Raw genomic sequence first — 12929 nt, forward strand, 5'->3', positions numbered from 1 at the left:
AATGGTAGGCAAGCGGGAAGGAGGAGGGATGCATCTAAGCTTTGTGAACAAGAAGGCTAGTAGCATGTATGAAAAACGGAATAAATAAACAATATAGAGAGCAGATAAGGGTTTAGGCTGACGGAAGGCCACGAGATATGAGGCAATCCGTAGGAATCGTCCAAATCCAACCTTCAATAGGGAGACTATTCTTTGTTTTACGGGAGATGAGGTTGAATTAAATGCAAGCGTCGCCGAGGTGGTCATTTTTTGGTGAAACAGTCCCCCATATTAAATTACAATGGGCCACCTACAAAACTATAATCCCGGAAAAAACCATTAATGTTCACATGAATTAAATAATAGAGAGTGAATTTTGAAAAAAAACGTTTCGCAACTTTATAAAATGTTCTTGAGACACAAAATAAACATTTTTAAATGTAACATAACGTTTTCCAAATTTATGGCAGAGGTAAGGTTTTTGGTCTTTATCGATGTGCTTAGTACACATTCCTTATTTCTCGAGAAAGAGCATCAAAAAATTGCTCGACCTCCATACCTAATGTACTGTTATTTTTTTTACAACCCAGTCGAAACCACAAATTTGAATTCCGCAAGAATTTAAAGTACGCAAGTTTCTACTCGGTGTTTGCCAATGTTAAGGAATGATAATACGTCAGGGATGGGTTCCAAACAAATCAAAATTTATATCATACAAAATCATGAACATTCAGAAATACTGGAACATGAACATCCAATTGATGTTATTAAACTACCCAATTACCCACATTTTCCGGCAATGAACACATTTAGAATTCAAAAACACCCAGAAAACTGATTCCGACTTCATACTAATGAGAGATACGAACGAAGCCTTTCGAACTCACCTGAGCACACGCATGTACTAACTAAACGAAAAGCCTCATGAAACAGAAAATACAATGGTGCGCATCACTGCAATCGAAACACACGTATTTTGAATCCATTCAAACTGGAAGCAGTTACCTACAAATTGCTCGTAATTGTTCTCATCGCCAGGGGCGAATTTTTCACTGAATATCCACCAAAAACTCTTTTATCTTTGCACGAACTCGCCCTAAAATTTAAGATTTATATATTCCTCCTCACGTAAAACCCACGCCAATAATTTAAGGAAATGAGACCGGCACAGAGGTCAACGTGTTTCCAAACAGACAGAATGAGGAAGGCGACTGAAGTGCGTTTGGTACTAAGCTCAACCAAGAAGGGTGCTCATTGAAGCATAGCAGAGATATATAACCGCTATGAAAATCTTCTGAAAGTGACTGAAAAGCAAAAAGTAATCAAATGAGAAGTCATTGCATTGTACATTGGCAATAACTAGCTGCAGACGTAGTGGTATGGCAGGGGCATTTACAGGGCATGAATTTTGATAGGTGACGACGTTTATTATAAAAATTGCATTGTCATTCTCGTAGTTTCGCATATTCGGCGTAGTTTAAGGGCTTGTAAGAAATTACAATCCTCCATCCCAAAACAACCAACGAAAATCGTCTTCCGGCGGCTCTGAAGCCTTTTCCGCCCCAGGAATTGTCATTGTACTGCATTTCTAGGAGCGTAAACGAAGATTGTTCAATGAAGAGTCATCATAAAGATTATCTCGCGAATTTTAATCTAACGTGCGTCTTCTCGTCCTACGTATTGCCCACACCTAGTCCCATGTGTCTTTTTTCTGTTACCCAGCGTGAAGAAACGCCTTCGTGTGAAGCATATTTCATCATCATAAGCGGGCTGGGACAAATCTAACACGTTTCAACTGACGACTGACGAAATTAAGTCAAATCAATTAAACTTGTATCACATATAAAATACACATTAAGCTAACAATATAGCAAGATTAAAATACTGCAAGTTAATTATGTGAATTAAAATGTACAATCACCCTTTGTAGAACAAAGCTTTAACTTGGAAAATTCAATTAAATGCATTAGGTATCTAAATCCCTTTGCGGATTCAATATGCAGCCTGACTTTTAACGTGCAACGCCGTAATAGAGACCAGTAATTCAAACAATGAAGGTAATTATTTCATTCAATCTCGATTTTTAACATGAATACCTTACTCATGACGGATAATCAAACAAAACTAACTACATAGAGCAGCCACGGCCCGTATTCATGAGCTCTCTGGGCGAGTCTTATTTTTAGCAGGCATGGGTGTAGACGGCGAGGTGGGTGACTGCCCGCACAAGGTACCCGCTCTCTCACAGATCGATGCCCTACGACAAAATAGTCGCCTGCCATCGGTATCAATAATAGGCCCCACGCGGACGCACGGGAAGTAGCTGATCCGCTGAAAGCAATAAATCCATTTAAGCCACCGCCGAAATTTTGGATGAGCACACGAAAACATTTGGGACTCACAGAAAACAATCCCTCAGGATGCAAGAACAATTTCAAATAACTAGACACAAGATAACTTCTAGGACTCTCGATTATGCCAAAGAACAGTTTCAAATATAGTCGTCATCGTTCTTCTCCGATAAGTCAAATAACTGAGTTAAGATAAAGAGTCGCATTAGGTATTTTAGTAGAACATAATTACTAGAACCTAATGCTGCAGTGAAATAAAAACGTATGTCCACAATAGTGTATATCAATCGCTAACAACGAAGTGAATTTTATCGTGGCCATGACGATTTAGCATATAACGTATCATTAAGGATCACGTGTTAAGAAAATGCTACTTAACAAGGTATCGATGGTTATTAATAAAAAAACAAAGAGCCCTAAAGAAAAGAGGCACTAAGAATTCAAGACTGAAGAATTCCTACGCTAATCGAATTAGAAGTATGTTGTCCTAAACACTTACAGGCAACATAAAATGCAATGGTTATAGGTAATATCCACACCTTCGAATGATTAATAAATTGCATTAAATTCCACGGCGCACATTTAACGCAACACGGTGAAAAGCTCTGATCGAACCGGTTCCTCTTAGAAAGTCTGAATAATCTGACCCCATCACATGCCACCGTATAACTCTGCTAAACTATTAGAAAACGTGGAAAGGATATGAATTTCCCTCGACACGAAAATGAAGAATAGTCTTATTTCGAATGGGGGAGTTCAAAATGGTACCTATTTACATACTAAGGCTTTCTTGAGCCAGGCAAGTATTACAAAATGCGCGACAAAGGTACAATGGTTTAGAGAAGAGATGATAAGGAAACGGAGAGAACTTTGGATAGGAAAACGAGTTTGGAATGATGTAAACACAAATGAGTACTGCAGTAAAACAAGAAAATAACATGAAGCGTACTGGTAAGAGCGGTAAACTGATAAGATAAATCAAGCATCAAAAAAGGTAATAAAAGGACGCCTTAAAAAGATGGAGAAGTCGTCAGAATTCAAACGAGTAAAACAGACTCCGAATATAAAACGTAAAAATATGATCTATAGATGAACCACAAGAGATAAGGAGAAGAGGGACAAGTCTCTAAGTAGTGACATTAGACAAATACACAAGGACAGGGAATGAAAATGGCTCGCATGCAGAAATACTAGAATGCAAACTAAAATTTAGAATGGGAAGTAAAGTCGAACAAGGCAAATGACAGAGATATTTGAGCTGAGTTATTTTTTTTTGTAGAGAAGAGTAAGAGAAAATGGGATGAAGAGCTTTCCCAGATTTATTTTCTCAGTCCATGTTCATTCTTACCCCGAAACATAGTAAGAACCAGTACTTATGGACACAAAAGCACACTTACACAATTTCGCAAACGGCAAAGACGATACTACTAAGAATTATAAACAAAAGACTGGAGAGGAGAAAAATCGACTTCTTTGGCAAATATCAGAGGGAGTTTAGGAAGGGAAAGTTCTCGGGAAGCCATAACTTTAATACGAATAGAAACAGGAAGGGTAGTCACACAGCACACAGTCAGGACGTCTCTTTTATCTACGCGGATTTTGAGAGGGCGCGAGGCAATTTAGATTGGACAGGGCTCATGAAATTACCGCAGAAAAACATGAATATTCCGGTTGTGTAAGATTACGATCCGAAACATGAAAATGACTCAAACTCCACAACATGAGAATTGGATGGAGGATCGGGATGGTCAGTGGCTGGAAAAACAAACATAACTCCTTGGGTCCGTTTAGGCACTTTTTCAACTGCTACGCCTAGAAAATGAGGCATGGGAAGGGTTGGAGGTACGAATAAATATCCAGAGAGCTGATTAAGGCGTTTAAATTTGCAGATAATGTGGGTCGTGGTAGTCCAGGGAGTAGCACTGACCGGAGGGTCCCGGGTTCGATTCCCGGGCAAGGCACTCTGGGCACCTGCAGCTGCACCCAAGCTCAAGTGATTTTTCGGGTACCAGGTCTTCCTGGGAAACCATAACCGACACAGCGAAAGGAACTGGCCCCCCTACCCTGATGTGTGAATTTTCACACGCCGTATAGGGCTTAGTACTGGGTGATCTCTACCATCACCTACTAAACCGACCTTCGGGTTGAATACTGTGTTTATGGTTTTTTAAGCATAATTTATAAATTGGTTTAATACCAGATAATTCAAAGATGATCTCGATGAAGGTACGCAATAATATCCTTGAGAGGTTTACCTAAGACAAATTCAAATATCTCCAGGAATAGCCTCGACAGTAACTTTTAACCGAGTCAGCCGCTTATATGTATTAAAATTCAGAATTTTCAAGGTGTAAAAATCATTCACCTTGATCGGGATTCGAACCCGGATCCCGAACCGGAGTACTCTTCAATGTTATTGAAACGTAGACCTTATACTCAAGAGAATGAGTGTGGATCAGAGCCGCTATAATCTTTTGATGGTTTCCAGAGATGAGGAAGCTGGAAAGAGGAGAGATTGACACAAAGATAACTGCGCCGTGCTACTATTTCGTACGGGGTATCAGACTGTGGTTAGAATTATATCTTAACAGATTCGCGGCAGGGTACGTTTGCAAGTTAATGGGCAAAAAAACCAAGGGGGCAAATGGGCAACACACTATACAGATAGGAACGAGTGGCTTAACTCTGAACACATAAATGCCTAAAAATGACTTCTTTCTTACCTAATTATTAGGCATTACCTTGAAGAAAACGAAGTTACACTTTTAAAAAATTAGCTAAATTACCGGGAGATAACTATATTTCAAGGTATCGAATATACATGATTTCCGACTAACTGTACCACATTCAGAACGAATGTCGAGTATCCGAACCTCTTTGCGGGAATTGCTAAACTTGTACATCAAAGGGATCGAGATGGTGCGGTAGCATCGTACTGGCTTCCCACCTAGAGGGTCCGGGTTCGAATCCCGGCGTTGTCGAATATTTTTCAGTGGTATCTCGATCCCTACTTGAGATGCTTTGTGGAGGGCACTTTGAGTGAGTACGCCGTCCGTCGGATTGGACGTTAAGCTGCGGACCTTTCGGCGTCTTTCGTAAACGGTAGGCTAATGCCGACGCCGGGTTTCTCTCCACCCTTCACATCCTTTCCTGTCCATCCCTAATGGTGCAAATGACCTCAGCTGTCGGTCGCCTCCCCTAAATACTACTACGTACATCGAAATTTCAAATAAAATCTTCTAGATACGCGAAATAATACTTCTAATGAATTGTAACTTCACATCACGAGATGAAAGTAAGTGCTGCGATATACTAAGTAATATACAATTCGAGTACCTCTAGTTCTGAAATCCAACTAACAAGCAACATGATTTTTTTAATGTTCACGGTAATCGAGTTCACTTCTGACACCGGGGAAATAATTGAAACTATACTAACAAATTACCAGGACATCCTTCGAGGATCAAGTAAAATAAACAAGCCATATACTAATACATTTAAATATCCAATAGGTGTATTCGAAGTAAAATTCAAACCTGTCTTTGGTTTCGGGGGTACACTAATCATGGAGATATGACAGTTTGAGCAAATTCATAATAACAAAATAATCACAAGATGGCCTCTCCAAATGGTTTTAAATACATACATTGAGAGGAGTAAGATAACCTCGTGGGTAGAGTGTTCCGCTACTCACTGAAGAGCATGGCTTCGATTCCCGGTAACGTTGAACGCAGCATCCACAAAATGTGTGAATTTTCGGGTAATAAGCCTTTCTGAGAAACCGCAGGTGGGATAGAAAAAGTGACTAGACAATAATACACTTTGATACAATAATAAATACTATAACACTAAAAACTACTAGAGACGATTCTAGAACCCATTTACGCATCACATCTTTTGTTTGGAAAACAACGCTTTCCTAATGAAACTAAACATTTCAAAGCCATCGCTCAATAAAAAAACAGCAGGTCCCAATGAAAATCAATAAGGTCACGTGGTGCAATCAATGATCTATAACCATAGAGTTTAACGGTCATATTTTCACCAAAAACTTAAAAAATCCTCACAAATCTGGAAATGATTATATTTCTAAAGAACTGTTTGCAGGGGAAAATTCTCCATAATACTCTAACAGCGTTCAATTATTGGTAATTCATTCATAGCTAGTTCGTACACACTTCAAATGATTCCTATGATACGAAAGGCAGAGGTATTACGACACATGATGCTAGGTTAATCCGTGAGAAGATAATCCTGTAGCATCCCCTCACCTCAAAGGCAATGTTTGATCTTCTGACACAAATTCACTCTCAATATTTCCTACACAAACATCACTTAAGATTCGGATGTAAATTTAAAAAAAAATTGGATGGAGAGGGCAAAAAATATTTACAGAGTAAATCGATGGCCGCTGGAGGGTCGATATTCTTCCGGGAGTTGACTGATACGCACGGCCGAAAGAGAAGTACGAAAGGTGCAAGAAAATAATTTGATACCAACCAAAGGTCACTGATCGAATATTGGGAGCAATCTCGGTCGCAGCTACATAAAAAATAAACCAGATAATACGAGAAAATGTGTTCTCCTTCACACACAAATACATATTATATATATATATATATATATATATATATATATATATATATATATATATAAACATAAAAACAGTAAGCAACCCGAAGATCGGTTTGGTAGGTGACGGTCGAGTTCACCCAGTACTAAGCCCGACGGCGTTAGAAATTCACATATTATGGTATGGGGGCCAGTTCCTTTCCCTGAGCCGGTTATAATTTTCCAGGAAGACCTAGTACCCGAAAAAATCACAAAGGTGGAGCTGCAGGTGCCCAGAGAGGCTTGCCCGGGTATCGAACCGGGCCCTCCGGTTAGCAGTTTCAATAGCTCAGCTCTACCCCTGCGCTACCGCGACCCACACACACATTCAAACACGAAATCCCGCCATATGGCGAACAAATATTCATTCATGGAAATAGATATAAGGAAATGGGATAGGATCACATATGAAGGATATTATATATATATGTATGTGTGTAAAAATTATGTCAAAGTCTCACGGATGTGTATAATAATGCATATGGTGTTAGCACTTCGTCGTCCTTTTCTTTTTCGTGTGGTTGTGTTCGCTGGGGCTAACACCATATACTACCTTGATCAAAAAGTTCCCGGAATAACCACCGTGTGGCGCTCCCATCGTTCCGATTTGAGTTCTGTTTTTTTTTTAAATTGGTACATCTGTTGTTGATATTCCCTTTAAATCTTAGTGTCATAACTTGACATTTGCAAAAGTTACGTAGCCAAGAGTACATCTATCTCTGTGTGTGTTGGCGATTTTTTACAATTGCAGAAATGGATTTAAATTTGCAACAACGAACTTGTATTAAATTTTGCGTAAAAAACGGATTTAGTGGCGCACGGACGTTGGAAATGTTGGAAAAGTGTTTCGGCAACGATTCTCTAAAAAAAAACGGTCGTTTACCAGTGGCACGAGCGGTTCAGAAGTGGTCGTGAGTCAATCGAAGATGATGAACGCAGTGGCAGACCATCGACATCGAAAGTCGGTGAAAAAATTGATAAAGTAAAAGAAATGTTGGTCAATAACCGCAAATTAACCATCAGAGAAATAGCGGAGGACTTGAACATTGCCTATGGATCCGCCCAAGACATTGTGGTTAATGATTTGGGTTTCCGTCGTGTAGCATGCCAAAAGACCTCAATTTCATGCAAAAAAGAGACCGTGTTGACGTCGCAAAAGACATGATTTGCGAGGCTGAATCCGATCCCACATTCATCAAAAGGATCATTACTGGAGACGAGACGTGGGTTTATGAGTACGACACGCAATCCAGACATCAGGCAAGTGAATGGCGTTCACCAAATGAGCCGAGACCAAAAAAACCACGTCGTTTTCAGTCATAAAAGAAGGCAATGCTGACGGTTTTCATGGATTACAACGGTGTAGTGCATCATGAATTTTTGCCAGAAGGCCAGACAGTAAACAAAGAGTATTATTTGGGCGTTATGAGACGTTTGCGTGAAGCAATTCGCCGAAAGAGACCAGAAATGTGGGCAGAAAACTCGTGGATTTTGCACCATGACAACGCACCGTCGCACAGTGCTATCATTATTCGTAATTTTTTGACGAAAAATGCAACAAATACCATCCAACAGCCACCGAATTCACCTGATTTGGCTCCCTGTGACTTCTTTCTGTTCAATCGAGTTAAAAAACCATTACGGGGAACGCGTTTTAGCAGCCGAGAGGAAGTAATGGAAAAATCGCAGGAAGCACTGATGGACATACCGAAAACCGAATATAAAAAATGTTTCGAGGATTGGATCAAGCGCTGGCATAAGTGTGTTGCAGTCGATGGGGATTACTTTGAAGGGGACAATATAGATTTAGATGAATAAACTTGTATTTTTAATTTTCTGAATAAATTCCGGGAAATTTTTGATCAAGGTAGTACTTCATACAAGACACCCTCAGGTATGTGATTTTACGGGTACGAGATCTTCCTGGGAAACCATAACCGGCATAGGGAAATATTTTTAATTGGAAATATTTTAACAGAGAATATAATTAATTTAATATTTTATTTTGTCCCGGTCAAGGAAATATTTTTACTCTTGTGATCCGTTCGATTCCGCCTTCCCCACCTCTTTTGTGTTCGTCCTTTATATGTGTTCCTATCCGTTTTCCTTATATCTATTTCCATGTGAATGAATATTTGTTCGCCGTATGGCGGGATTTTGTGTTTGAATGTGTATATATAATATTAAATAATGATAAAACTAGGGCGACGTTTAAGATACACGCGAAAAGAGTGGAAACGTTCAAGCAAACGTAGAAGTAATCCCATGAGATTCATTTGAAGTGAAGATCGAAAGCGCACGGACTTCTAAAGGATAAATTACCACGTAATTTTTAGCTTTGACGTGAATGAAGGTTATTGAGCGAGGCCCTGGATTGAGGCAAGGAAGCAATTAAACACTTAAAACCATCTGCGAGGGAAGAGCTTCTTATGACTCGGAAACTTTGGCGACAACGAAGAAAAAATAATTAGTACCACTTTCGAAACGCATCTAGAGGATGGAACATGGAGGGCAATGCCATAGAACTGACCACAAACCTAACAGGAACTATGCATAACTATTTCATCTGGAATAAGGAAACATTTAGTCGCGCAACAATCAAAAACTTCAGGTCTTCCAAACCGCATATAACGTAACTCCGATGAAAAAAACGAGAGGTATGGGAATGAGTCACGCAAATTATAATTTGAGATTTGTGGCATGGATGAGGTAGCTGAAAAAATATAAAAGTTGAATGGGACTGGAAATAAACGCGGAAAAATGTTGTATATTAATTAAAGTTGTTCATGCTAAAGAATGTTACCAAACAAAATAAAAATAAGGACTCAAAAAACAAATAAGAAAAAATACTCTTTTTTAAATAGAACTATTATTGATTGGAACCAGCTGCCTGGAGGTTTGTTTGAGCCCTTTCCATCCAATTTTAGAAGGTTTAAGTTGAAATGAAAAGCAGCCACTGGGTAATAAACTTCATTGTAGTCATGAAAATATTGTTTGTATGTGATGTGGACGGCATATTGTATGTGATGTGGAAGTGTCATTATGTAAAAATATTTTATCTCTTCTGTTTTTGTGTGTTCGTATGTAATTTTCGTTGTAGAGTTATCTTTGACCTAACCTGACCGTTGCCACCAGGAAATTTGCCTAATTGCAACGTAATTGTGTAAATAAATAAATAAAATAAAAAACGAGGAGGGAAAGAACGGTCATTTTATAAGATTGAAAGCATAGCGCCAACTAGTGGCTGTTACATCGCATTACTATTGGGCTATTCTTTGGTTATTTTCCGAATTAAATAAGCTGCAGCAGTAATTTCGAGAGCTGAGTAAGTTGAACGAACATACGGCGATATCATTGGAGACGGTACGGTCTTAACCAGTTTCATGTCAATAATAAATTATCATTGGATACTCGATAAGTTGCAATCCTGAGGAGGAAAATCCAAAAATATTGTTATTGCTTAAACATATAGGTACCGTGTCTGTTTTCTGCACATACACATGTCATTCAACATATATGTTTATAAACTTTCCGTAGTTGGGATTGACACGATGAATCTCCGAGGATAAAAAATGAAGTTTTGTAGATGGTCAAAGGGTTCCTTAAGTAACCCGACCCTTCTAATAGTAGGATAATATTGCTTGCCCGCCAATTATCTCAAGAGAGCCGCCACGCCCATTCACATATCCACCTAGGAAGTGTCAACAGTTTCATTTCGGACAACCCCTCCCGCCTCCGTGAATGAGAAGACCTGAGGGGGGAGGAAAACATACGGAGCGATCGATTTTTCTGTAGCATAAAAGGAACTCCAGGGTAATGGACGGGGTGGCACACTCAATGACAATGCATCTGAAGGAAGTTTTGCCTTAGGTACCCACAGAGAGAGGTTTAATATTCATGGAAAATAAGAATTATGAAGATAAACTTTATACCATAACACTTTAATAGATAAATTAAAAGAACCGTCGCTCCATTATTAGCATGATAAGAACGTAAATTCACGAAAACAGAAGCCATGGTACTTCAAACATTAAATTTTTAATATTTGCCACCACTTGACATTAACACAAAATTTACCCCTAATGAGGGCAATATTAATAAAGTGGGTACCTCACAATGTTAAAGCAGGAGAAAGTGGTTACAAACCATTCCTTTCTTTTCAGCGATTATTGAACAGGTTAATTAATAACAAAGACGGAGATGGTCCATATACATGATTGCCCATCAATCAAGCGAAAGTATCAGGCAAAGACTGGGAAGTATGGGAATTAACCACCCCCAGATCGTGGCATAGAACATATACCTCAATGCGATGAGTAGTACATCGAATCCTTGAATTGTGTAGCCGCGGATGGCTTATGAGATAATATTACATAAAAATGACATGAATATTTTTAAGCATACAATATTCCATACGCTTGAGTTAAAACGATGAATTTGCGATGCTGCATAATTCTGCAGTTTTCAATTTTAATTTGACTGTAATTGTTTTCCGCGTAAACTGCATCCTCTCAATTTTTATATAAGATATTGTTCTTTGAAAAACGATTCTTATAAATATGACACCATGTCCTTAAGGTAACAAAATATTGTGTACATCGGCGAAAAATTATTTTCAAAATAGGAATGCATGGCTTTTTTTAACATTGGCTACGTCCTTTTTACCTAGATATTATTCTTCGGATAATTTTCCGCTGAATTAAATGCGGAAATTGATGAAGGCCTATCGGAGTCATGCGCCGCCCTTAATGTTGATCCTAATACAGCTGTACGAAGCATTGTATTCCTAAGATTTTAAGCATTGATTCTAAAAATGAAAAATTTCATGGCAGAATGGTAGCTTGGCTTTTAGTACGTTGGAACGTATAGCGACCATTTCCCTAAATTATGTTCAACAGAAACGCTTAACTTAATGCTTTAATTACAGACAAAAATGCACACGATGACTATCAATGCAAGATTTGACACCTTGAATATGAATGTAGGCAAAATGTAAATTATCAAAAATGATGCGAGCACATAATAGTATATTAAAAATGTAAAACAACTCTCAAGAGAAAAGTATGTTCGTTGAAAGATCAACTTGGGATAAATAACTAACAATACAAACGCTTATTAATTATCTTGTCAAACATACAAACTGCTTACCAACCACATAAAAATTAACAGACGAAAAACGGCGACCCATTGAAGAAAACAAAGGCAAACCAAATAATTGGCATTTAAATTTTCCAATGTGAAAATGAATTAGCAATTTTAAACTACCGCCCTACGAATCCGCTCTTTTTAAAAATTGAACACACGTGAATGCAATGACAATTCCGAACTCGTTAACTAAATGTGAAAGGCAACATTGATGCGTGAAAGGCTTAGGACATCTCAAATTAATACAACATAACTGGAGATATAGTATTTTGGCGTTTAGGATCGTATCACCGTCGCTTAATTCACAAAAACCATGCCCCAGTACTAACTCACAGGCACTGAATTATGACAAGTTATGATGCGCACTATACTGCAAGTTAAAATCGAATAGTATGCAACCTCTTCGGTAATACATGATCCGAGTCGATTACAACCTGTACACTGATTATAAAGCAAACACTAGAACGGCTAAATAAGAACGGAAATGTTGACAAGATATCCCTGGTATCACCGACTGCCTTTAAGTTTACTGTCTTGTATACATAAGTGAAAAACCGATCAACATGACGCCATTTTGTTTCGTGCAAGATGCCAATTACACACCACACTCACCGGTACTCCTCTGCTGCTTACAGATGGCATTCAGCTTAGCTTTCTTGTCCGTTTGCGTATACTTGATCAGCATTTCTACACTAGTTCATTCGCACTCCTGATAAACCGAACGAATGGGCTCTAGATCCTTTACTTCCGAGAGGCGTTTGTGTTCTACGTTCGTAGACATTGAAGACACTACACTGTTGCCCTCTGCAACTCCGTATCGCAGAAAAAATGAGCGTCGAAAAG

General features: G+C 38.7%; 1 protein-coding gene across 1 annotated transcript in view; it reads right to left on the bottom strand.

The window, feature by feature from the left end:
- Positions 1-12866, bottom strand: part of NFAT (NFAT nuclear factor) — a 73629-nt gene extending 60763 nt beyond the window's left edge. Inside the window, exon 1 of the mRNA XM_071592929.1 lies at positions 12699-12866. Coding sequence (XP_071449030.1) covers positions 12699-12771 — 73 coding nt within the window. The 5' untranslated portion in view covers positions 12772-12866. The remainder of the gene's footprint in view (positions 1-12698) is intronic.
- Between the last annotated feature and the right edge of the window lie 63 nt (positions 12867-12929).

This window comes from Hetaerina americana, unplaced genomic scaffold (genome assembly GCF_022747635.1).
Source record: "Hetaerina americana unplaced genomic scaffold, ioHetAmer1.1.p SCAF_1, whole genome shotgun sequence".
Classification (NCBI taxonomy): domain Eukaryota; kingdom Metazoa; phylum Arthropoda; class Insecta; order Odonata; family Calopterygidae; genus Hetaerina; species Hetaerina americana.